At 44.8% G+C, this 27,045-nt stretch overlaps 1 protein-coding gene across 1 annotated transcript in view; it reads right to left on the reverse strand.

Annotated features, from left to right (window-relative positions):
* EDN3 (endothelin 3) overlaps positions 1-22,383 on the reverse strand; it is a 58,325-nt gene extending 35,942 nt beyond the window's left edge. The window contains exons 1-2 of the mRNA XM_060230730.1: positions 21,868-22,383; positions 13,940-14,216 (exon numbers count right to left, since the gene is read on the reverse strand). Coding sequence (XP_060086713.1) covers positions 13,940-14,216; positions 21,868-21,919 — 329 coding nt within the window. The 5' untranslated portion in view covers positions 21,920-22,383. The remainder of the gene's footprint in view (positions 1-13,939; positions 14,217-21,867) is intronic.
* Between the last annotated feature and the right edge of the window lie 4,662 nt (positions 22,384-27,045).

The raw sequence follows: 27,045 nt of genomic DNA on the forward strand, positions 1-27,045 counted from the left end.
CCTGAATTTGAAGCAGAAAAGCCTGTGATTTCTATCTTTACCCCTTTTTGTATAGTACATCTGCAGTCCCTGCCACATGACTGATTCACAGGAAGCCATCCAACTTGTCCAAATTAAGGACCTGTACCAGCAAGCCCATATGGAGACTCCTGCTGGGATCAAGAGGATTCAGTCACAGAGAATTCAGTTGGGATCAATAACTCCAGAACTACTGGAATGTCTGCACGGATAAAGCAAGCCAGGGCCAAGATGCTTATTACTTTCAAATTTCAGATGTCAATTCTGGGCTACCTCAGGCAAGATTTTTTAACCCGAGATTAATTTTCTCCACAGGACAAATGCGGGTGCACCGAGAGCAGATGAGAAAACATGACTCCCTCATTTCAACACACAAGAGTTTGCAAGGGGTTATATCAAAACATGCACATGGAGCTTTCCTACACGGGAAGCAATACGTACATTTCATGACACAGACTTCAAATCAAGAGGGCAATCTAATTCAAGGGCTGAATTCAAAAGTCTTTTCACACAAACAAACAATGCAAACGAATACATTTATCACCAACAAAACTAAAGGGAAGAGCAGTAGTGCACCAACACTGATGCCAGGAAGATTATGAATCTCCATCAGTCTTGCAAAAAAGGTAATTTGCATGCACAGCTACGATTCAGAACGGAACAGGAGGGACGGTGGCTCAGTGGTAGAGCATCTGCTTGGTAAGCAGAAGGTCCCAGGTTCAGTCCCCGGCATCTCCAGGCAAGTAGGTGTGAAAAACCTCAGCTTGAGACCCTGGAGAGCCGCTGCCAGTCTGAGTAGACAATACTGACTTTGATGGACCAAGGGTCTGATTCAGTATAAGGCAGCTTCATATGTCCATTTGTTCATATGTCCATATGACAAGGAAGAGGGGATTTGCCCTCCAACATCTGCTCAGTTTCGCTAATCAAAACTTGCTACCTGCTCTTTTAGGAGAATTTTAAAGGATGAGACTACAAGTTTGAATAGGGGTGCCAAAACGGGGTTCCTCGGGAGGTGATGGGCTCTCCTTCCTTGGAGGTTTTTAAACACAGGCTAGGATGACCATCTGAAAGCAATGCGGATCCTGTGAATTTAGGGGGAGGTATTTGTGAATGTCCTGCATTGTGCAGGGGGTTGGACTAGATGACCCTGGAGGTATCTTCCAAGCCTATGATTCTATGAATTCTATGTTCAGAAATGCAGGAATATTTTGAGGGTATAGACTGGGAGAGTGAGGAAGGGAGGGGCCTCAGTATGGGTATAATGCCTTGCAGTCCACCTTCCAAATCAGCCTTTTGCTCCAGGAGAAACGGAATACACGTTTTTTAAAACAAATAAATAATAAATAAGTGATTTATGGAGTGAGTTGTAATTCAGGCTGATCTCCAGCACCCACATGGAAGCTGGCAACCCTAGGTTTCAGAGAGACACACCTTCTCCCTTTCACCGATAACAGCAAAGGGAGCCCAGCTTCTATTAACAAAACCAAGCAAGGACTAAAAGTTACAAATCCCAATTTTCTTCTTCCTCCTCAGCCCCATAACAACATCAGAAGAGGCCTGCTAGATCAGACCTGTGGTCCATCTAGTCTAGCATCCTGTTTCACACAGTGGCCGACAAGTTACCCCAGAGAACCAACAACCAGGACACAAGAATCTTTCCTCAATGTTGTGTAATAGCAATGGTATTGAGTCCCTAGTATGAACTGCTGCTGAATCACTGCTGTGTTAATTTGTCTTTTAATAAGCCTGCTTTGGCTGGAAAGGTGGGATATAAATCAGAAAAGGAGGAGGAGGAGATCCATGATCTTCATATGCTTGCTTTGGCCCAACAGGCCACTTATTTACAGTTGCCAACTGTAGGGTGGGAAACTCCTGGAGACGTGGGGTGGAAAGGAGAAAACCTCAGCAAAGCATGATGCCATAGAGTTCACTCTTCACAACAACCATTTTTCTCCAGGGGAACTCCAGGGGAACTGTAGTATGGAGATCAGTTGTGACTCTGGGAATCTCCAGGCCTGGAGGTTGGCAAGCCCATGACTTGTTAGAAGTTTTTATAAAGGAACAGATTCCCAATGGGAGAAATGAACTACATTCTTATCAAAGGTGTCATGGGAAACACCAACTGGGGGAGTTATTTCTTTCAAAAACACGATAGAGCTCACAGATTTTTAGCCTCCAGCTCACACATTTTTGTCTTAGCTCAGGAAGGATGACCCCAGAGCACAATAATTTATGCAGTAGCTCAAAGCTTTAATGCCAGTAGCTCAAAAAGTAGAATTTTTGCTCACGAGACTCTGCAGCTTAGAGAGAACACTGATGATGGGATGTTGGGATCATGGATGGATGGAGGCAATTAAAGTATGGGGCAGGAAAGAGGGATCACCGAAGGAACGTCAAACAAAACAAGTCTTCACCTACTGGCAGAAAGCAGTGACAAAGTAATCCTTCTGGGAAGAGAGTTCCATTTGGTACCCTGACTGTGAAGGCCATCTCTCAGGCAGCTGCTCACCTAATCTCAGAAGATGCCCCCTCAAAAAGAAGCCTCAAAAGATTAGTAGTCAGGTAGACAGCCCTTAGGTACGTTGGTCCAAAGCAGTCCATCATCTGAAATAATCCTGACACTGTTTTTGAATGAGGAATGTTGCATCGTTCCAATTCAACTATTCTTTTCCTATAGTAACTCAGAAGGTTTTTAGGGCTTAGCCAGAGAAGCCAGCAGAAGATGCGTGACCCTGCGGGGCTCCCCCCCCCACTCCAACAACTTAAATGCAACCAGAGTTGGGAAGGGATGGTTCAGATCAGGGGATGCCGCCCTGGCGGAGGCAAGGGGCAGGGGTCAACCACTCCTACTCCTGCTATTTCCCAGCCACAAATCACAGCCACGCACTCTTGAGTTCCTCTTTGTCATGTAGAGAAAAATCTGCCATAGCAGCTTCAGGGGGATTATTCTCATCTGGAAAACAGCACAAGCGAAAAGGGGGAGGGAAGAGTTCGATGCAGCCCTGCTACAGGAAACCCAGTCATGGCTCTCTCTGTCTGATCCTAAAATGTAATCCGAGGGTCAGAAGTACCCCATTAAACAAAACGGAAATTGAGACAGCAGAAAGCAAGTTCTGCTGCATATAAAACATCATTCTCAAAGGCAAATACAGGGTTTAGAACAGAAATTTCAGTGCCGGTACCAACAGCTGCTTCACACATTACAATTTAGCTCTGCTCTTTAAAAGAAAAGGGATCTTGCAAACAAGACCTCTATTTAATAAAGGGGAAGGCCTTTGAGTCACATCTGGGGTTCTGCCACTCTAGAGGTGGATGCCGACTCTTTCTGTTTCCAGTACTAGCAGTTTATCAGCATTGAAAATGAGAAGAGGCAGCATCCTTACCCAGAGTCTGTAGAAGCAGACTAAGACCCAAAAGTTATTTGCTCTTTCCCCTATGCTTCAGCCAGTGTGGTGTAGTGGTTAGGAGCAGCCGATTGCAAGCGTGGAATTCTAGCAGGAGCTCCTCTGCATATTAGGCCACACCCCTTGATGCAGCCAATCCTCCAAGAGCTTACAAAAAAGAACCTTGTAAGCTCTTGGAGGATTGGCTACATCGGGGGGGGGGGTGTGGCCTAAAATGCAAAGCAGCTTCTGCTAGAATTCTATCCCAGACTCTAATCTGAAGAACCAGGATTGATTCCCCACTCCTCTTCCACATGACACCTGCTGGGTAACCTTGGGCCAGTCACAGTTCTCTCAGAAATCTCACAGAGCCACCTACCTCACAAAGTGCCTGTTGTGGAGAGAGAAAGGGAAGGTGATTGTAACCCACTTTGAGACTCCTTAGGGGATGTCTCGGGATCAAAGATGCTGGTAGAGGGAGATTTAACTCTCAATAGCATAATTGTTTAGATTCCAGCTGCAGTAGTGTATATTTTACTTATATCTGTCTAAGGTTAGAGGTTAGTAGATTTTGTTTTAGTATTCATATTAACAGAATAAACCCTGATCAGAGGCTTTTTTCCTTGGATGGTATTTGCCAATCTCTATTAATGGATTTTTATATATCCTTTTTTAGTATCTGCGTTTTTATCTCTTGTATTCTGGTCATGGACTGTAATAAACTATTTGAACGTTGAGACTCCTTAGGGTAGAGAAAAATGGGGTATAAACAACTTCTCTTCGAGATTCTTGACACTCAAGCCATTCCACTATTTTTCCACAGCATCATTCCACTCGTCAGTTCTGGATAGGGCTGCCAATCCCCAAGTGAGGGCAGGGGATCTCCCGATTTGGAGGCCCTCTCCCCACTTCAGGGTCATCAGAAACCGGGGGAGAGGGAAATGTCTGCTGGACACTCCATTATTCCCTATGGAGACCGATTCCCATAGGGTATAATGGAGAATTGATCTGTGAATATCTGGGGTTCTGGGGAGGGGGACTGTTTTCTGAGGCAGATGCACCAAATTTGCCATATAGTATCTGGTGCCTCTCCTCAAAACACCCCAAAATTTTCCAAAAAATTGGACCAGGGGGTACAATTCTATGAGCCCCCAAAGAAGGTGCCTCTATCCTTCATTATTTCCAATGGAGGGAAGGCATGGAAGGAAGGTGTGCAGTCCCTTTAAATGTGATGGCCAAAGCTTTCTTTGGAGTTCAATTATACTTGCCACAACCTTGCTCCTGGCTCCACCCCAATGTCTCCTGGCTCCACCCCCAAAGTCCCCAGATATTTCTTGAATTGGACTTGGCAGTCCTAATTCTGGAGTCCAGCGGGCCAGGGCTCTCGAATTGTTAAAAAGCTTCAGAGCTAGATGAAAAGCTTTTGTGTGCAAGATGAGGTGGGAGCACATACAGCCCAGCCTTTCATCTGTTCAATTCTATTTCAGAAACTTGTGCATCACAAAGATCCCCTCACCTCGCAATGCAAAACAGTCACCCTAGTCTAAATCAACGGGCTTAAAGTTAACTCTAGATAGGATCATGCTGTTAGAGAATTTGGCCTACACAGAATGGGGTCAGTTCTCCACTTGTTTGACTTTACCATTTTAGCATGGGATTTGATGGCAGCATATTTCAGATACACGTTATCATCGAGCTCATTCTGTCCCTGACCTGGATGGCCTAGGCTAGCTCAATCTCATCAGCTTCTGGAACCTTAGCAGGATTGCCCTTCGTTAGTACTTGGATGGGAGACCCCCAAGAAAGTCCAGAGTTGGTATTCAGAGCCAGGCAATGGGAAACCACCTCTGTTTGTCTCTTACCTTGAAAAATCTACGGGGTTGCTGTAAGTCGGCTGCAACTTGACAGCGAAGAAGAAAATTCTTCCACTTATTAAAGTGAGTAGAATTTAGACTGAAGTTATAGACTACTATGGAAGTGTTCCTGGGTGGCTGTTTTAACATTTCACAGATGGCACGGATCCAACCCATACCCTACCCCCGCCACCATTCCTTTTGATGGAACGGCATTTCTGTTTGCGGAAGAGAGGCCAACTGTTTCCACCAATTCCTCCCTCCCACTGCAGACCCCCAAGTTTGTTCCTGTGGGCTCACAGACCTCCAAGAATAAAATGTTAGGGGACTTTGGTGGGCTGCATCAAGAGGAAGAAGCAGCAAACTCCCACTCTGAGGAGCCCATCGAAATATACTATGTAGGGAAGCCAGAAAGCCCAATCCATCGTTAAAGTGCAACAAAAAGGAAACACATGGCACACGTTTAATCCATATATTTCCAAGACTCGCAAAAAACATACACATTTGCTTAGTGAAATTATTTGCCATTTACACAGGAGTTCTTAATTGAAAATTTTTGTCTATGCTACAGGAGGCACTGGTTGCGATCTCTGGTGTCCAGCTGGGACAACCGACTACTACAATGGGAGATATAAATTTGAGTATCAGAATTTCTCTTTACATCTGGATTTGGATATTCGCTATTAAAGCCATACAAATATTTATTAATTCAAAGAAAGCAGGTTAGTGGAGTTTCGGTCAGAAAGACAGCAGCGTCTTCTCAATCTGCATCTGTGTAAAGATCAAAGAAATGAGTATTCCGACATCATTCCAAAGCAGCCAGAGAACACTGTAATGCACACCTGTTCCCTCTTTAAACTTCAATAATCAAAAACTGACCCAGCACTGAATCCAGGACCACTGTGAAACTGCTTAACATTGATAGGTCGGCTGTATTAATCCAACAACACAATGCGTAAACACTGGATTACAGTATGGAAGTGTGAAACAGCAATGTAAATCAACCAGTGCACATTTACTGTGCCTTTGTACCCCGAGCTGGGTTGCCAGACCTATACCCACAAATCCCAGAGCTTTTGGGACTGTCTAAGAATTCCCCAGTCTCTATGGTAAAGACCATAGAGCAGGGGTGTCAACATCATTTGTTATGAGGGCCGGATCTGACATAACTGAGACCTTGTCGGGCCAGGCCAGGCCATGTTGGGCCGGGCCGTGTTGGGCCAGTCCATGTGTGTACCTATTTAAGATTAGGTAGCAAAGATATAAACTTTTTAAGGGACACAGACAAATACGACTAAAGATTTATTTTTTTAACCCTTAAAATAAAACATGCTTAAAACATTAGCACTTGTTGGTCTAAAAGGTCTTTGTATTTCTCCAGTGGGATCCAGTGAACTGGGCAAAGGAAGCTCTGGCTCTTTCCCTCCCTCCCCAAGGGACCAGGAGGGGGAGGAGCCTCAACCAATGGAGAAAATCGAGGTTTTGCTCTGTAGCGCCTGTGTGATTGAGCAAGCCTTGTAAAGCAAGCTGAAATGCAGAAAGAAGTAAGAAAGAAGTAAGAAAGGAAGCAGACAAGAGCCAGTTGATCAAGGGCCTGATAGGTGACCTCCAGGGGCCTAATTTGCTCCCCCCAAGCCGCATGTTTGACACCCCTGCCATAGAGGAATTCCTAGAGCACTGCAGGGAATGAGTGACTCCCCAATGTGCAGATAGTTGAGTGCAGGGGCAGGAGTTCATCTCTGTAGCAGGTATCAGGTAAGGCTACAGGGTGTATTCTACTACAACCATAAAGTATTCAGACTACAATTTCTTCTTCCCAGAGAACCCTGCAGCCTGTAGTTCTGTGAAAGGGTTAGGAATCTCTAAGAGAATTCTCAGTATCTCAAACTACAAATCCCAGGGTGCATTCTATGAATCCATTTATTTTATTTATTTTAATTTCTATTCCGTCCTAATCCACAGACAGGCTCAGGGCAGATTACAACAAATTTAAACAATGAACAATGAACAATTAAAACTAGCAATACATTTAAACAGTTGAAACAATAAAAACAATTAAACAATTAAAACTACTCCATTTCAGGTGGAAGAAAATTAATCAGGCCATAATACAAACAAAGCTGGGAGTGATGATATCACCGATGACAGTGAAAATGTTATAAATGCAAATTCAAAATTTAGACATGTCTTGAGTACATTGAGTACTTGAGTACATTCAAGTCAAGCCACCACTTAATAAGCATATTGAACAGAATACAGCCAGTATCGCTTTAGTTTTTCCTTAGAAAAAAGAAATGAGGTACGTGTGCCTGTATGCCAATCCAAGAAGCCACTGAGCCAAGATATGGGAGCTTTATTGTTTGTGCAGGTTAATTGTTTGCTGGTGGAGTTTCAGGGTGCTCTTGTGGGGGAGCTGGAGATTGGTTTCATTGATTTAATGCTTCAAGCAAGGCATTTTCCTCATAAGAAAGAATCTGGATGGCTAGAGAACAATTTCCTCAGGGGTTCATAAAATTGTCCTTTTACCAATCCCCTTAAAACTTGTAAATTCTTTAGGAGAGTAAGGACTTGGTGCTCTATAATTTTTGACCTATTTGTTCTCCAAACACTCACTCCAGACCCCTGAAAAGTCCTATACCTCCCCCCACAGCAAACAGGGGAGACCAGGTTGGCTAAGGCACCTCATTCAGGGGTCCATACAGTTGGACCTTTTTATCCAATCTGGTAGGTCTTTAGGAAGGAGGGTGGTCTTTAGGAGAGAGGGTGGATTTGGCTCTGAAACTTTGGTGCCATTTGTTCTTCCAGGCCTCCAGAAAAGAGTGGTGGGGTCCCATTACTTAATTTTAAGATGACTTCAATAAAAAGGTTGGCATTACTATTTACCCGGGGGGGGGGGAAGGCTCAGTGTTAGAGCCTCTGCTTGGCATGCAGAAGATCCCAGTTCAACCCTCAGCATCACCAAATTCAAAAAAAGATCGGGTAGGAGGTGATGTGAAAGACGTCTAGCAGGGGCCCTGGTCCTGTAGCAAGAAGGACATTTGCAGGATCTTGTCCCCTTCCATTTGCACAGCAGGAAAGAAGAATATCTCTCTTGCACTTCAGCTTGCTATCTCATGCTGAGAAAATGCCACAGGCAGAGGCTTTGTGTCATTTTCCACAAGAGCCACAACCGCGATCTGAAGCAGGACCCCACACTCCGGGAAGACCCAGGAGACATATCTATCGAGGCAGGAGGGAACCTACGGTGCAGTTACAGAAGGCTTTGAAACAAGATCGTCTCGGTTTGTGCTGAAACTTCAGTAAGTGTGACAGACGGAGCAAATTACAACAAACTGCCTTTCTTCCAAGCCAAGAGAGGGGGGCCATAGCAAGCACAGCTAGAGATTAAACCATAAACCAAGCCTAAATTTGCAAGCTCACAGCAGGAGGGAACTTCTACCCAGACTGGCTACAGGCCCCGTTCAATTCCTCTCTTTCCGTGTTGCTGCTCAGTTTCCTTGGGCAGTTTTGCAGATGGTTTTACTGATTTACTTCACAAATCTGTTCTTCACTTGAAGGATCCCCTGATCTGGTTTGCCTGACCTGATCCTGCTCGAGGCGCACTGTATCTCGATGTTGCAACTGGGCCTCTGTCTGAACAGGTTCAAATCTCCCACTGGCTCCACAACTCCAAATGAACTTCAAGGCAAGATGCTGACAAACTCCATACAAAAGTATGTGCATGCACACCCACTGTACAAAGACTGCATGCAAAATGATTATCATATAGAATACTTCAATCCGGTCTTTCACCCACGTAGGCCCACAAAATAGGCTAGTACAAATTTAAAATCCATTAAACGAATGGCTTTTTTTTAGTGTTTCCTGTGCATATCATTAAACAGCCCAAAACCCAATAAAAGCCATCCAGCACAAAGAATAAGAAGCCTCAGAATTCAAAATTCCTTCAGATCCTACCAAGCAATCTGGACTCATCGACCTCAAAAGTCCCACCATAATGCAACCTCTTATCCCATTATTAATCTCTCACCATTCCTCCAGAGTAGTGCCCACAAATGGCTTATGCACTCTCATTCAGATCAGAATTCCTGCTCTAATTGTAATGTGCACCAAAATGCCGTAAGGGAACAGAGAAAGGAAGCAGATGGAACTATTCCACACACCAGACAGAGTAAATGTGGCTGGTATTTGCAGTGTGTCAGAAGGCCCTACTGGTAGTCCACATGCTTCAAGATGCCTTCATGTTCTCTTTCACACACATTCAGTAGAGCAGCGAGAAGTCGAAGTGCAATGGCTCAGAGAGGATTGCTTCCTGGGTCTGACCCTTGGTTCATTCCTCATCTATGGTATACCTCCTAGCATCCAGCTTGTGTTGCCATCCCTCTTATTCTGCTGCTTACAGTGCTTCTTTATTTATCCATTTATTAATGTTATTTATAGTCCGCCTTTCTCCCTTGAGGCTCAAGGGAGATTGCACACTGTTAAGTCATTGCAATCAATAGGAAGAGGTGCATAATAAGCAATGTAATATGACTGGGATTGCACAAATACTCACTGGTTCATGCTGGTTCACAATCTAGCAAGAAAACATGTCCCAAGGTCAGTTAAACACAAAGGATAGAAGCAGGGGTCATTTTGTAGAAAAAGAGGTGCCGGAGCTCTTTAGCACAACTCAATTGCATGACTCATTTGCATATGCCACAGACCTCTGACATCACCAGAAGGTGTACTGAATTATATCTGCTCAGCATCTACCTTAAAATGCTTCTTGAATTATAACTGTCATAATAAAACCTTCCTCCCACCATACTTTTTAAATTACTTCCTCCTATGTGGCCACAATGGCACGAGGCATGAGGAAGATTTCCATCTGTCTGCTTTATATGTTTTGGTTATTTTCCCATGTTTTGTGGGGGGAAATATTAGAAAGTTTGTCAAATCATGGAGTTCAGCAAAATCCACAGGGGGTTTGAAAAATGGAACCCAGAAGCAAATATTTGAGGGGCAGGGGTTAAGAAAGAAAGAGCACAATAAAAATTAGATGTTCTGGAGCTCCGCTGCTGTGAGTTCCTGCCCAAAATGAAGACTGGATAGGAGGCACTCAACCACCTTTTTCACTGGCAGGATGGTCCCTTTGACCACCCAAGAGGAAGTAGTAGTGAATCATGGGGAGGAAGGCAGCATGGCATAGCCCAACCTTGTCACCTCTTGGAAGCTAAGCAGGATCGGTAGTTGGATGGGAGACCACTGATCAGGAGGAGGCAATGGCCTTCTGAATGGCATTTCAATGCCTTCTGAGTTCCCTTGTGTCACGCCACTGCCATATTCTCTTTAAATGGCTTTTGCAAGCCCCCCCCCATCACGAACTGGTTCATAAAATGAAAAAGTTCATGAAAGTTTGCAGTTCGTGAAGCCCACGAACTTCCAACCACCGTGAACCTCAATTTTTTTTGATCCATGCCCATCCCTACTGATGACAGGCACAACAAGTGATGCCACCAGCCCCAGAAGTCCTTCTAGCACCTGAAGGGCCTGCCTCAGTTGCTTGATAGAAGTACCCCAGTGTGCTGAGCAAAAAAGTCCACCATGCCATATATGCCGAACTATGATTTTTTTTTTTGTAGCAGGAATCCTTTGCACCTTAGGCCACACCTCCCTGCTGTAGCCAATCCTCCAAAAGCTTACAGGGCTCTCAGTACAGGGCCTACTGTAAACTCCAGGAGGATTGGCTACATCAGGGGGTGTGGCCTAATATGCAAAGGAGTTCCTGCTACCAAAAAAAAGCCCTTGGCCGAACTAAGAATTTGGAGGAAATTAGGGATTTCTGTCAGTGGTAAGAGGAGCATCTTTCAAACGGACCAGGGTGATGACTGGAAGAGAAGTGAGCATTCTCAATGCAATGAAGGCCCTTCTCAATCGTGATACTGAAACCTCGGAACTCCCTCCGCAGGGAGACTCATTTGTCTCCCTCTATCATTCTACCAGCATGTGAAGACATGTTTCGTTTTGCTTGGCATACCGTCAATAACTGTTACTGGCCCTCCTCCCTATCTTTAGCGCTAAGTGTGTTTACATGTTTTTTATTTAATTATTGTATATGTACTTCATCTTAAATGCTGTTTTGATGTTCGCAGCCTCAAGGAACTTATCTGGGTGGGTAAACAGCACAGAAATGTTTTAAATAAATAAAACTTAACAGGGTCTAAAACCACATGGCTACAGCATGCACCTGAGTTAATCCATGCGCTGGCTACAGAAGCCACAGTTCTTTGCCAGCTGAGGGCCAGACTAGACAGGATGGGGTAAAGGTTGGACTACTGACAAATCCCTATGAAGTGAGAGTCATGTAATGCATAGCCTCAAAACCGATTCCGCATTTAGCACTTGCCTCCCTTCCGGGCGGGCCTCCTCATGGCGGCTCTTTTTCCCGGATTCTGCACTGGCATCTCTGGAGCAGAGCTGCGCATTCCCTGCTTGCTCCCTGCCCCGCACAAACTCAAGAGCCGAAAACGAGACTGGGACAAAGGCTAATGTGGAATTGGGGTCAGCAAACTGGAAGAAAGGAGCTGAAATCTTTAACCACACACACACCCCGCCCAACTGCTAATGTCATGGCCACTTATTTCCTACTAACTTCAACACTGGAAGTAATCATCACCGGGAGAAAAATAGCTGAAATCTAAATTGAGGGGAGACGCATCAGTCAAAAGGAATGTCCAGCTCCCCCTATCCATAATACAGTTTAAATCTTCACCCCACCCACCCTCCATTTATACCAACTTGGTACAATCCAATTGGGCTGTGCCACCATAACATCTACCACCAAAAAAAAAAAAAAGCTGAGGAAAACAGGGTGTTTGGCCATGGAATAGCCCATTGTGTTTGTTCCTATTCCATCAGCAACCTTAAAAATAGACTCCATACGCTATTTTTAGTAGAAATGCTCTCAAACCAAAGCCGCACTGCTGTAGCTATATTCAGTACAAGCCCAAGGTCATCCCTTGGTAAGGAAAGATTCTTCCCCAACTCAGCTCAGATAGCTCAGAAGCTCAACAGCGTATGTTTAGATTTTCAATTATGCAACATTAAATGGTGGTGACGCGGGGTTTTCTCGGCATATTTGAAAAGAAGCACTCACAATTACCAGAGACTTGATGCTGCTGTAGGTTGCATAACTTACCAGTGGTATTTTGGCATCCAGAAATTACTACATGCACAATTCAGCAGTGATTTATTGCTGTTTTGCCCCAGGTGCTGGAAAGAGATAGTCCAAGCAGTCCTGAAATAGTTGGGATGTTTGCCCTATTCAAAGGCACCGTCCCTCACATTGCTCTACTCCATGGGTCAAGGTGACCCTCCCATCATGAAGCAATACCACACAGCTTGCCTTCCATTGACTCTTTACCTGATGCATCTCCCAAAACTAATATCCACCTATTTAACATAAGGACTACCATAGTTTTTGCTCTGCCGTACAAGAGTCACGTATATTCCATCACAGCTGGGGAGACATCCGATTGTCTGCTTTTATATTCTGGAAAAGCATACATTTTGGTTTTTTGTTCCAATGTCCAAGTGGCTGCTCATGCATATAGATGCCTATTACACACCCTACGCTGTGAAATCCAACCGAGTCTGAAATGCGCCCTGTACTTCTGCAAACTGCAGAGTTGAAGCTCTTCAATCACACCCCGAATCATCGATTCCCACGTCCCTTTCCCCTCCCCCCTTGTCTGACAAACAGTTCAGGAAGTTCACCCATTGTTCTTTGATACTTTGTGGGTCCTAACAAAAAGAAGTTACACTACAGTTCTCCCCAGAATGTTTCTGTAAACCAACACAGTCAGTGACTGTAGATGGGAATTCAAGAAGTGCACTCCCGGATTAGGGCACCGGCTAGATTGCATAGAAAACTTCTGCTGACAGAAGAAGGGGTGATTTCTGCCAATTCCTCTGCCAATTCCACCTCCAACTCCTCCCTCCTGAGGAACATTTCAGAGAATGTTTTGAGGCACAGCAGGAGGGGGAAATCACAGAAACCCCATTCCAGGGACAAATCTCTTCCATCAGCAAAGATTTATGACAGGATTCAAGACCAAGGGACCACATTTTGCCCAAGTAGAGCAAGCCCCACATTTTCCAGAAACAGGGCATGAAAGCAATCAGCCTTCCCACTGTTTGTCTCCACCCCCAGCATCTGGCACTCTGAAGGAGAGATGCCTCTGATGAGGGACTTCCATGAAGCCATCTTGGCTAATGTGGAACAGTCGCTGTTCCATCCGCACGGGCCAACCATTTGGCAGCAAGGCACTCAGACGCCATAACTAATCTGAGCTGCCATTGTGTCAGAATTTTTTGGGGGGGGGGGGGTTAAGAGGGAGGGAACAACATGACTAGAGGTTAGTTCTAACCAGGAATGGAATTCTAGCAGGAGCTCCTTTGCATATTAGTCCACACACCCCGGAGGTAGCCAATCCTCCAAGAGCTTACAGGGCTCTTCGTACAGGGCCTACTGCAAGCTCTTGGAGGATTGCCTACATCAGAGGTGTGTGGCCTAATATGCAAAGGAGCTCCTGCTAGAATTCCACCCCTGCTTCTAACCTCCTCCCTTCCTCCTCCAGATCCAGGGCCCTGTGTTTCTAGTTTCCCACCCCAGTTTGAAGGCATTCCTTCCCCACTCACTCTGGCGTGTTGATCCAAATGATGTCCAGGTGGCAGTAATAAATGCACTCCTTATCCTTGTAGGTGTAGCACGTACAGCGCTTGGTTCGGTGGTGCCCTTCTTCCGGGCCGGCCACTTTTGCTGCACCGGTGGTGTTGCTACTCCTGGAAAACAACAGCTCCCGTGCTGCTGTCTCGTTCTCTTCACTCTCTCTTTCCCGAAGCCTCGGAGGCCTCAGTCCACGACTGATGCCACCACCCAGGGGCAGCAGGGAGTGAGAGATGGGCAGCGGGAAGCCTAATGGCCAAGGGAAAAGAGCTAAATTAGAGGGGTGGTTTTTTATCCGTAGTCGCCTCATTCTTGGATAGGCAGCTGTAAGTCTGGATAAAGGAGCAATACTAGGGGGGAGGGACTATTACTAAAAATCTCCAGCAAACATCAGTATGTAGAAATTAGTTATAAGAAAAACAACCTGATGCTGTAACAACATAAAATAACAGATTCCACACATTATTTAACGTTGACAGCTCCAAAGGGAGCCATGCCAGTCTGCGGTAGAGCAGCTATAGAGGTGCTTTCACATACACTAAATAACAAACTTTCAATCCACTTTGCAGCTGGATTTAACAGTGGGAAACGGCAAGATACACTTGCAAACGGCTGAAGTGGATTGAAACTGAATTATTTAGCATGTGTGAAAGTGCTCCTACTAGATTAGCACCTTAGAGACCCACAAGATTTAGGGGTTATGAGCTTTCAAGAGGCAAAGTTAATACCTCGAAAATCTTGTGCATCTCTAAGGTTCTCCTGAGCTCAAATCTAGTTATTTAAAGCTGACATTCATTAAAAGTGAAAGGAGAAAAAACAAAGGAAGAGGCACAAGGGAATAGCAAAAAATCTATAATAAAATTATCCAGAAAGGCATGCCAAATTGCATCAAATTTCCATGCTTAATAAAAGCTTTTTAAAAAAAATAATAATAAAAAAACAGACTGCTACTAAAGATAGCTCAGAAGCTCAACAGCGTATGTTTAGATTTTCAGTTATGCAACATTAAATCTTGGGATGCACTTACACTCATCCAGTGGTTAAACGCAACCACCACCCAAGTGCAAAGGAATTCCAAGAGTTATGTACTTTCTAGGTACAAAACTTCAGGAAATATTCCCAAGTTTCCTTGCAAAGAATGAACAGACCTAAGAAGCGTGCTACATAGGAATAAAACTTGTCATCAGAGAAATGTTACCTAACAGTTCATATCATGTGCATTAGAAAAACACTGGGAGAGTAACAGCCTCTTGGAGACTCTGCTGACACACAAATTTCAGAGAAGATGAAGAGAACCTTGGTCCACAGAAGAAGCAAGGCTGTTTTTAGGGGTGTCATTGAAAGAGGCCACAATCTTAGAGGTAAACTCAAACATCATTTTCTATACCGCACTGCAAAAGATCATAGGGAGGTGGATGAACTGTTCAACTGTGCCACTTAAGGATAGCAAAATTTACTCCAAGCCTTGATGAACACTTCAAAGTAAACTATTTTATGAACTTAGATCACGATGGATAACCTTGTTAGTCTGTCCGTAGCAGCAGAAAAGGGCAAGAGACCAGTAGCACATTAAAAGACTAACAAAATTTGTGGCAGGGGATGAGCTTCCATGAGTCACACCTCGCTTCTTCAGATATTTTATGTATCGTTTCAGGTGAGCAGCCGTGTTGTTCTGCTGGAGAATAGCTAGATTCAAGGACAGAAATACCCTAGAAATCAACAAGGTTTTCAGACTATAAACTTTCTGGAGTTAAATCTGTTGAAAACCTTGTTTTATATATATAAAAGCAAGCAAAAAGTTTGCCTGATAACAATCCTATGAGTCTTCAGAGCACTTCTAATAGTTATATTCACAATGGCCTCAAAAAGTAGGCCCTGTATGATTATCTCCACATGACTATGGCTGATCAGCTCACCTAAGGTCACTCAGCCCATTTATAGCTGTGATCAAGTTTGAATCAGGGACTTCCCAGCTGCCACTTCACACTGCTAATAGCTGTAACCACATCAGGAGAGATTGAGGCACGATCCTAAACAGAGTCCACTGACATCAATAGGCTCAGAAAGGAGCAACTCGGCTTGAAATTGCACCAAAAGTCACTGATTTGGTCAAGCTCTTTGATACAATTTGGAAATATTTCTCAATTTTCTAATATATATTTTGTCACATTTCCTTTATCAGCAAGGAATTTTGGATTTCCCCTTTTGGAAAGTAATTAACTTGGTAGAAGTGTCTCAGCTGCAATAGGAGAAGGTGCTTGGATCTCGAAGAGAGCTGCTGGTAAGGTGAGTGAGACTTGATTTGCTTTTCTAAAACTGCTGGGGAGCATTACCTAGGGCTGCTGTGGTTCCTGCTGGAGAGGGGTTTCTGATTGCTTTTGAGTGTCTTTTGTGTAGATGTTGCTGAGTGAGGAGAGCTTGTTTGCTTGGGGATAATTGCTGGTCCCACCGCCTGCTGTTGCTCTGGCTGTTGAGTCAGAGGTGGGTAGGGGCTTGAGCCTTTAATTTGCAAGGCTCATCCTTGCCAGAGGCACAAGCCAAAGGGCTCTTGGCCTGGGGGGTCTAGCTTGGGGGTTCTGTAGATAGGTGTGTAGTTACCCACAAGTAGTTTCAAGTGGCAGTTGGTAGTGGGATTTAAAGATAAGTGAAGATAAAGAAAATTTTGAAATGGATTGCAGCAGTATGGCTGGTGAGGGAGCAGAGGCAGTGACATGTAAAGACTGTGGGATGTTTGTATTTCTACCTGAGAGAAGCACGAATTACACTTGCTGCAAGTGTAAGTTAGTGGCCCTGTTGGAGGAGAAGATACAGGGACTGGAGGCACAATTGTCCACACTGCAGTGTAAAAAGGAAGGTGAGGATTTTCTTGACAAAATGCATGAGGCGCTCATGAAAGGACAAGAGGAGAAAGAGGAAATGGTATCTCAGCAATTAGAAGAAAACCCAACACAGGAGGAGGGTTCCTGGAAAAATGTAACTCGAAGGAGAAAGAAAATCAGGAGATGTTCTGAGCCCCTGCTGCTCAGCAATAGGTTCCAGGATCTCCCCACAGTAACTGATTTTGAACCATTGGAACAAGGCCTACTTCCCCAGCCTCCACGAAGCTTGAACAAAGCTTCTCAGGATCCTGTGCATAAGAAGCCTGGAGCTTCTGCTCCCCAATATAGGAAGAGGAAGGTGGTGGTGATTGGAGAGTCCTTGCTCAGACGGGTGGAGCCCAAAATGTGCCGACCGGACTTGTCATCCCGAGAGGTCTGCTGCCTGCCAGGAGCATGCATCCAGCATGTGACAGAAAGGATTGGAAGTCTTATCAAGCCCACGGATTACTATCCTTTCTTGCTGATCCATGTGGGAACAAATGATACCACCCATCATAGCCCTGAACATATTAGAAAAGACTATGTGGCTCTGGGTCAGAAGGTGAAGGAGCTGGGCATACAGGTTGTGTTCTCGTCAGTGCTTCCTGTTGAAGGCCATGGCTTAGGACGAGAAAGAAGAATAATTCAAATAAACGACTGACTACGTCGATGGTGTCGTCAGGAAATATTCGGATTTCTGGACCATGGCTTATGCTTTCGAGATGGTGGTCTTCTATCAGGAGATGGTTTGTACCTTACAGCGGTAGGGAAAAGGGTGTTTGGTAATAGCCTTGCTAACCTAGTAAGGAGGGCTTTAAACTAAATTGTATGGGTGAGCGAGACAATAATTCAAAGCCTCGTATGATGCCAGAAACTGGAGATAAGAACATTAAAGATTTGCAAAGAGTGGCGCATACGCTAGGTAATGTTAACTTGCAGGCTTGTACAGAAACCAAACCCTCGGGATGCATAAAACATAGATTCCGATGTCTCTACACTAATGCACAGAGTATGGGAAACAAACAAGAGGAACTGGACGTCCTAATAAAGGAAGGAGACTATGACATAATAGGCCTTACTGACACTCACAACTTATTTAAAAGGGACAGGCAAATGAGAAAGGGCGAAGGCATAGCAGTATATGTGAGGGAGGTATATACTTGTGAGGAAATATGTGAATCGGAGCATGGCAGCTCAGTTGAGAGTCTCTGGGTAAAAATAAAAAGAGTAAGAAATAACAGTGATATTATTGTGGGGGTCTGCTACAGACCACCAAGTCAGGCAGAGGACTTGGATGAGATACTTTTACAGTAGATTGCAAAGTTCTCCAAGAGAAGGGATACAGTGATCATGGGAGATCTCAATTACCCAGACATCTGTTGGAAGTCCAACTCTGCTAAAAATGAAAAGTCAAATAGATTCCTGACTTGTCTTGCTGACAACTTCCTTTTCCAGAAAGTGAAGAAGGAAACAAGGGGATCTGCTATCTTGGATTTGATTCTCACCAACAAGAAAGAATTGATTGAAGAAGTGGAAACAGTGGGCACCCTGGGCAGTAGTGACCATGTGATTTTGGAATTTACAGTCTTAGGGAAGGGAAAAGCTATATGTAGTCAGGCTTATAGGCTGGACTTCAGAAAGGCAAACTTTGATAAACTTAGAACTATGTTGGGTCACATGGTCAGAAATACTTAGGAGGAAGGGGGTTCAGGAGGGGTGGGAGTTTCTTAAAAGCGAAATACTGAAAGCGCAATCACAGACGATTCCTATGAGAAGAAGAAATGGAAAAAGCCTAAAGAAGCCGAAGTGGCTCCATAAACAGCTCTCTAAAGACTTGAGAAATAAAAAAAGACTCCTTTAGGAATTGGAAGGAGGGCCTTATAACCAAGGATGACTATAAACACCTCAGTAAGAGCTTAGGCCGGCCAAAGATGCTAAAAACAACAAAAAAAGGTTATTTTCTTGTGTTCAGAGTAAGAAAAAGAGCAAAGATATGGTAGGCCCATTGCGAGGACAGGAAAGTGAAATTGTAATGGGTAATGAAGAGAGGGCGGAACTGCTCAGTTCCTATTTTTCCTCAGTCTTCTCTTCTGAGGGGAACGGTGCTCAACATGGCAAAAACATAACATATAAGGAGGGTATGAAGTTCCAACCTAGGATCAGCATAGAGGTAGTACATAAACACCTAGTTTCTTTAAATGAAACTAAGTCCTCAGGGCCAGATGAATTGCATCCAAGGGTTCTAAAAGAGCTTGCGGATGTAATTTCTGAGCCTCTGGCTATTATTTTTGAAAATTCTTGAAGAACAGGAGAGATGTTGAAAGATTGGAGGCGAGCAAACGTTGCCCCCATCTTCAAGAAGGGGAAAAAAGAGGATCTGGGTAACTACTGACCCGTCAGCTTGACATCTATATCGGGAAAAGTTTTAGAACAAATCATCAGTCGGTCCTGGAACATTTAGAAAGAATGGATGTGATTACTAAGAGCCAGCATGGTTTTCTCAATAACAAGTCACGTCAGACTAACCTGATCTCTTTTTTTTGAGAAAGTGACTACCTTGCTGGATCGGGGAAATGCTGTAGACATCGTTTATATTGATTTCAGTAAGGCTTTTGATAAGGTTCCACATACTATCCTTGTTGACAAGTTGGTAAAATGTGGTTTGGATCCTGTTACTGTTAGGTGGATCAGCAACTGGTTGACAGATCGCACCCAAAGAGTGCTTGTGAATGGTTCCTCATCCTCTTGGAGAAGAGTGACAAGTGGAGTGCTTCAGGGATCTGTCCTGGGACTTGTTTTGTTCAACATCTTTATCGATGATTTGGATGAAGGAACAGAAGGAATGCTTATTAAATTTGCAGATGATACTAAATTGGGAGGGGTTGCAAACACAGAAGACGACAGAAACATGATTCAAGATGACCTTGACAGGCTGGAAAACTGGGCTAAAACCAATAAAATGAATTTTAACAGATAAATGTAAAGTTTTGCATTTAGGTAGGAAAAATCCAATGCATGGTTACAGAATAGGGGAGACTTGTCTTAGCAGTAGTATGTGCGAAAAGGATCACACTGATAGTTTGTTTCTCACAGTGTAATTCTAAACAGAGTTATACCCTTCAAAGCCCATTAACTTCAGTGGATTAAAAAAAAAAGGTAGTCCCCTTCCTGTGCAAGCGCTGAGTTGTTACCGACTCATGGGGTGACATCAGACCTTGGCAGACCTTTTTCAGGGTGGTTTGCCATTGCCTTCCCCAGTCTTCTATTCTACACTTTACTACCAGTAAGCTGGGTACCTGAACCAACTTCTGCCGGGATCGAACTCAGGTCATGAGCAGAGCTAGGATTGCAGTTTACCACTCTGCGCCACGGATTAAGAGATGTCTAAATCTGTTTGGGATTATACTGATAATTTATCCAGGTGGGTAGCCATGTTGGTGAGAAGCAATAGAATAAAGTTAAAGTCGAGCGGTACCTTTAAGACCAACAAAGTTTAATTCTGGGTGTAAGCTTTTGTGTGCACACACACTCCTTCAGATACAATGAAATGGAAGAAAGCCATTCAAATTTATAGACAGAGGCTGAGCAGCAAATTAGCATATAATATGATGATGAAGATATTTTGAGACAAAACATGAACAAGTTAAGTGTCTAGGGTCAACAGCTGTATGGATTTAATGAAGGGGGAACAACAGATAAAGCAATAAATGCGTCAAAATAGGAGATAAATGTATAAAGGAATCCTTTCTAATTGTGGGATATTAACTGAGACTCTTTTATAATGCCCCATTCCACCCCCCTTTGCTGTTCAGCAAAAACAGCATTCTCCCGCTCTATTACTATTTAGCCTCTGTCTATAAATTTGAATGGTTTTCTTCCATTTCATTATATCTGAATACGTGTGCATGCACACGAAAGTTCATACCTTGAATAAAACTTTGTTGGTCTTAAAGGATCCACTAACTTTATTCTACTAATAATTGATGTACCTCACAGTGCAGTTGAAAGCAGTTTTACACCCCATAAACTTCAGTGGATTTAGAAGAGTGTAACTCTGCTTTGGATCACAATCAATGCTCAGACCAATCTGTCCAGACTTGCAATGTGGGACTAAGCCCCCTCTTCCCCAGGCTCATTAAACATGAACCAGATGTGTCTGTCTTTTGCGCTTTGAGTTTCTTTGATACACACACACTCTATAATGAGTGAGAGACTGTTAACTATAGGTTGCAGGAGAGATCTGTGATTGGAGCATCTAAATCAGCTAGGGTGGTAGTGGTGCGTGGTGGTAATATTTTGGGGGAAGAGGTTAACCCTTCAATCCTGTGCCATTTTTCAAGGGAATTATATTAATTAGCTAATCGTTTTAAATTTATATTCCTCCCTTCACGCTAGCAGGCTCAGGGTGGATCACAATATTAGTTGTGCCCCCAATGAACAGTAGTAGGACAGGTAGAGAGGAGAGAGAATTTGTGTATTGTGCCAGCCTTTCCCTCTTCCTGCAAGGGATAACAGCAGCTGGGGCCCTGATCCAAATTGTCCCCTGTAGTTATTTTTGCTTTAGGTCTGAAGGTCGTCAGACCTGATGAAGTGTGCTTCTAGCATACCAAAGCTTACATTCTGAATTCAACTTTGTTGGTCCTAAAGGTGCCACTTGACTCCTACTTTGTTCTACTGCTTCAGACTAACACAACTACCCACCTGGATCGATCTACATGGAAAGTGCTAATATTATGACTTACCTGGCAAAGGTCTAGGCTACCTTTTACGGAGAAAGGAGTCGACTTGGAATTAATTTTCACCCAGCCTTGCAAAGCATTTCGCTCTCCTTAAACGGCGCATTCAAACAGCCCCTTCCCGGGATCTTTTGCTGCGCAGCAAAGGAGCGGATGTCCGCACTCGCCTCTAGCTACTTCAGCGACACCCCTAAAAAGAAGCTTTCTCCTTGTTTGTGTGGACAGTCGTGCTGGGATCCCCTCTGAAATCCGCGGGCCCAGTAGACTCCGCCGCAACGCCCACCCCACCCCCTCCCCTCTTGTTACCTGTGCTTGATGTAATTGTAAGTCCCAACAGCAGCAGGAATCGCAGCTCCATGAAACCCAAATTGCAAACTCCTTCACTTGCAGGCAAACAATTCTTTTCCCCAAGCAAAATCGCTCCCGGCAGCAGGAGAAGAAGAATTCCCGGCTCTTCTTGCAAACTTCAAGCCAGCGAGCCCTTCTTGTGACTTTCCACGCGCCGAGGGGCTCTCGGGGGCTGCAGTTTTAAAGTGACACCCACCCACCCCCTCCGCCCCTCTCTCGTGCAGAACTAGCCCTGAGAAAGGGGGCAGCGTCGTGGGAAGCCCCCCAGGCGCTCCATGGTTCGCCTCTTCTTTCGGGTTTCTCTCCAACAATCCGGTTTGAAACCGAAGCGCTCCCCCTCAAAAAAAAAAACAACCTCCGCCTGCCCTCCCCGGCGAGAAGCCGCTTCCCTGAGGCTCGTCTGTCGTCTGCTTCCCGCACCGTATTTCAGCCGCAGCCCAGGCAGACGCGCCGCGCCTGGAGGAACCCGAGACGACTCTTGCAAAAGCGCGCTCTGCGCTCCCAGCCACCCATCACTGGCTCCTCAGCGCCGGCGGCTGGGGGGCGTGGCTTGCGGGTCTGAGGCGGGGTCTGGGCCGAGGCTCTGCTTCTGATTGGCTCCTCTCTCCCTCCTGAGATTTGCATCCGCGGAGGAGAGAGGCTGCCGGCTGGCTCGTCCTCTTGCATTGGGGCGCGGAGAAGCGGGAGGCGCCGAGCGGCTTTCTGCTACTGAACGCGTCTAAAGAAATGTCTGGATGACACCTGCAGTCTAGGGCGCAAGGTGCATTTGTGCAACGGCAGAATAAGGATGCCAGCAGCACCTTGAAAACCTCTTTTACACTTTCTTTTGCATTCAATTGCAACAAACTGTGGCAACTCAATAGGACACACGGGTCTCCTCCAACGTGGTGCCCATCAAGTGCTTTTAGAAAGTGGGTGGGGCCAGGTGAGGCTTATGACCAGCAAGCCTTCCGACTGGCCCCCCAGAAACTGATTTCATTGGCTGTGCAGATTTTTGAAAAAGTTGTTTTGGCAGAAGCAGCTTCCACCACAAGGCAAAGATCTTCACTGGGTGACAGAAAGTAAGCTACTACCACAGACGTTTGGGTGGTTGGCTGTGCTTCCTCCAACAACTAATTTCTGACTGCACCCGTGTGTCAGAATTCTGGCTACACCCACAGGCTCGGAAAGGTTGGAAACCCCTGCAGTAGGGGTCTGAAGGCAAGAGAGCTTCAGAAGTAGGTTTCCATCGCATGCCACCGCCTAGCCTGCCTTGGAGGTCTCCCATTCAAGTACTAACCAGGATTGGTTTTACCTTCCCAAATCTGGCAACATCCTGCTAGCCTGGGTTATCCCCATTAGGGTACAACCATTCTAAACAGTGCGGTTACCTAAGTCCTCGAGACTAAACTGCTGTAATGCTTTCCACACGGAGCTGCCCTTGACTCAAATTCGGAGGCTGTAACCGGTGCAAAACACAACAGCCAGTTTGTTAATGGAACTACCTGTATGGGAGCACATTCAGCCTGTGCTGGAAACGTTACACTGGTTGCCTGTGGTGTTCCAGATTCGCTTCAAGGTGCTGGTCATAACTTTTACAGCCCTATGTACCCCAGAGAGCACTATGTTCAGGGTCCCAAAATTTTCTTAAGATCCCTGGACCAAAAGAAGCTCGATTGTCCACCACTAGAGCCAGAGCGTTCTCAGTAATAGCCCCCGCTCTGTGGAATGTCCTCCCCGAAAACATCAGGGCCCTATGGGACCTGCCACAGTTCCACAGGGCCTGTAAGACCAAACTGTTCAAACTTGCTTTCAATGGTTAAGGGGAGGTGGCTATTCTTCCACAGCACCGACAATGGGGCAGTGATGCTCTGTATTCTTGGTGCTTGGGGGGGGGGCACAGTGGGAGGGCTTCTAGCTCCACTGGTGGACCTCCTGATAGCACTTGGGTTTTTTGACCACTGTGTGACACAGAGTGTTGGACTGGATGGGCCATTGGGCTGATCCAACATGGCTTCTCTTATGTTCTTATGACAATCTCACTCAAGCAATATAATTGAAACCGGAACATCAGAATAACCAGAACATCAACGTGCATCTTGGACTTTTAATGACTGTAAAATGTATGGAAATGATTTTATTGCATATTCTGTTTTTAATATTTTATGTTGTTTTTAATTGTTGTTAGCTGTCCTGAGCCCATCCGAGGAGGGCAGGATATAAATTTGATAAAAATTAAATAAATAAATCCAGTTTGATCAGCAATACATTTGACAACTAAAATTGCAGACTGGGATTTAACATTATGCCTTAAAACAGTTTATTTTATTTTCCTTTCTTCGCTGTTTTTGTTCTGAACTTCTAACCTGATGAAATGTTCCTGCAAACTCAAAAAGCATGCAAGGCTGGTTTGTGATGCTGTTGGTTTTGAGACATTTATTTTGGCTGGTCCTCCTAAAAGGCATTACATGAGTTGAAGGTAGGGGATTTGTTTGTGGGCCAGTGCAGTTACCCAAGTCCTGAACTTTAGATTATGTCTGCCGTCCTAACAGACTTGGGAGAACAAGCCACAATGAATGGCTTGAGAGGAAGTGAAGAGTGTTGCACTGCCATTGTAAAGACACGTGTTCAAATCCCCATAGTGCATAAAAATCAATGAGTGATCTTGGGACAATCACTCAGCCTAACCTACCTCACAGGGTTGTTTGTAAGAGGGAAAAATGGGAGTCAGGAGAACAATGTACACAGCCCTGAGCTTCTTCGAGGAAGAACAGAATAAAAATTGGACTTGAACCCAGGACCAGGACATGAACCTCGATCCAAGCATACTGTTTACATCCACTAAATTTACTTATTTCATAGGATTGTAGAATACAAGAAGGCACTCACAAGCAATGTTCCCTCTAAGCTGCAGAGTCCTGTGAGCAAAAATTCTATTTTGTGAGCTACTGGTATTAAAGTTGTGAGCTACTGGCATTAAAGTTGTGAGCTACTGCATTTTTCCTGAGCTAAGACAAAAATGCGTGAGCTGGAGGCTAAAAAACTGTGAGCTGGCTCATGCTAACTCAGCTTAGAGGGAACACTGCTCACAAGGACTTTTAGGGTAAATTTCCCTCTCCCCTACTATTTCCCCTCTCCTGTCCTGGGAAGCCCCCATCACCTCTCCACTGTTCTTGTCTCCTCTCCTTCCCATCAGCCAACCTATCTTTATCTTTTCCGCATCTTCAGTTTCCCACCCTACCCTACCTCTAGAACCCTCTGCCCAGGGAAACAGTTGTGTGGCACTGATTGCCAGCAGGCCTGGTTGCACAGTGGGGAACATACAAGGACTTGAGCAGGGCACCCATTATTCTTTGCTCCCACAATGTCTTTCCCTTGTTACCAGAGCCCCCTTTGCAGATGTATACTGTCTTGCTCTGACTCCATCTAGGCTAGATTCACTTCGGTAGCCGTTTTAGGAGCTAGCAATGCCATGCTTTGGAGAAAGTGATGTCAAGGTGCTCCTTGGGCTATGCTAATGAGTGGCCATTGGCCAAGACATTGGGTGGGGCACTGATGGGACGTCTCCATGCCAACCCATTGCCACAGGGGCTTCCAAAGCCAGGTGTCCAGTCCACCTGAATCTGTCAATGTAGTTTCATCAGCAAGGGCAAGTCTTCCTGAGTCCAAAATCTAATTTCAGTCAAGCAAACAGGTGGGCTTGATTACTCTTACTGACCTTGTCTGACAAAATGAGCAGCGACTCATGAGAGCTCATGCCCTGCCACAAGTTTTGTTAGTCTAAGGTGCTACTGGAAAAGATCTGGTTGTTCTATAGTTACTGGTAGCTTATTAGACGCACTTTAAGCATGCTTTGCCCACTATCCAGGTAAAGGAGATTGTGAGCCGCTCTGAGACTCTTCAGAGTGGAGGGTGGGATATAAATCCAATATCTTCTTCTTCTTCTTTGTTTTAGGAAATGGGAAAGTCTCTAGACTCCATCTCTTGCCTTGAAAACCCTATGGGGTCACCATGTTGGCTCCAACTTGACAACCCTTTCTACCATCACCACCTTGAATTTTTAAAGGAAGTTAATGCTAAGAGGCATGAAATGATTCACATGGCCAACGCCATGCTGGGAATTATTAGGAAGGGAATTGAAAACAAATCAGCCAGTATCATCATGCCCCTGTATAAATCGATGGTGCGGTCTCATTTGGAGTACTGTGTGCAGTTCTGGTCGCCGCACCTCAAAAAGGATATTATAGCATTGGAGAAAGTCCAGAAAAGGGGAACTAGAATGATTAAAGGGTTGGAACATTTTCCCTATGAAGAAAGGTTGAAACGCTTGGGACTCTTTAGCTTGGAGAAACGTCGACTGCGGGGTGACATGATAGAGGTTTACAGGATACAGGATAATGCATGGGATGGAGAAGTAGAGAAAGAAGTACTTTTCTCCCTTTCTCACAATACAAGAACTCGTGGGCATTCGATGAAATGGCTGAGCAGACAGGTTAAAACGGATAAAAGGAAGTACTTCTTCACCCAAAGGGTGATTAACATGTGGAATTCACTGCCACAGGAGGTGGTGGCGGCCACAAGTATAGCCACCTTCAAGAGGGGTTTAGATAAAAATATGGAGCACAGGTCCATCAGTGGCTATTAGCCACAGTGTGTGTGTATATATAAAATTTTTTGCCACTGTGTGACACAGAGTGTTGGACTGGATGGGCCGTTGTCCTGATCCAACATGGCTTCTCTTGTGTTCTCTTATGTTCACTGACTCTCAACCCTGCACAAGTACGTTAGTAGTGTGTGGGACCATCCCTGACTTCCAGGAGAGAAATGACTTTGCAGTGAGTAATGCACTCTTCATTTCCCTCATGGACCTCTATATTGTAAATCTCCCTCTAGACGCACTTCACAGGTCTGGCTTTGAGGTAATGACACTCACCATAAGACATAAATGGTTCATTTGTAAAAGGAATCCAAGCAGGATTCAAAATGTGGTATGATAAACAATTCTTTGTGCGTGCATTGGTAAATCATTTATGCTCCATGGATCTGTGTGTGTGAGTCTTTCAGCAAGGAATGAAGTGAGTCTTTGCTGAGGAACAATTTGTTTCTGGGCCTCAAAAATGTTGACAATTGTCAGGCGCCGGGCCAAGGTCCATCGCT

The sequence above is a fragment of the Heteronotia binoei genome, chromosome 2 (assembly GCF_032191835.1).
Source record: "Heteronotia binoei isolate CCM8104 ecotype False Entrance Well chromosome 2, APGP_CSIRO_Hbin_v1, whole genome shotgun sequence".
In the NCBI taxonomy this organism is placed as follows: Eukaryota; Metazoa; Chordata; class Lepidosauria; order Squamata; family Gekkonidae; genus Heteronotia; species Heteronotia binoei.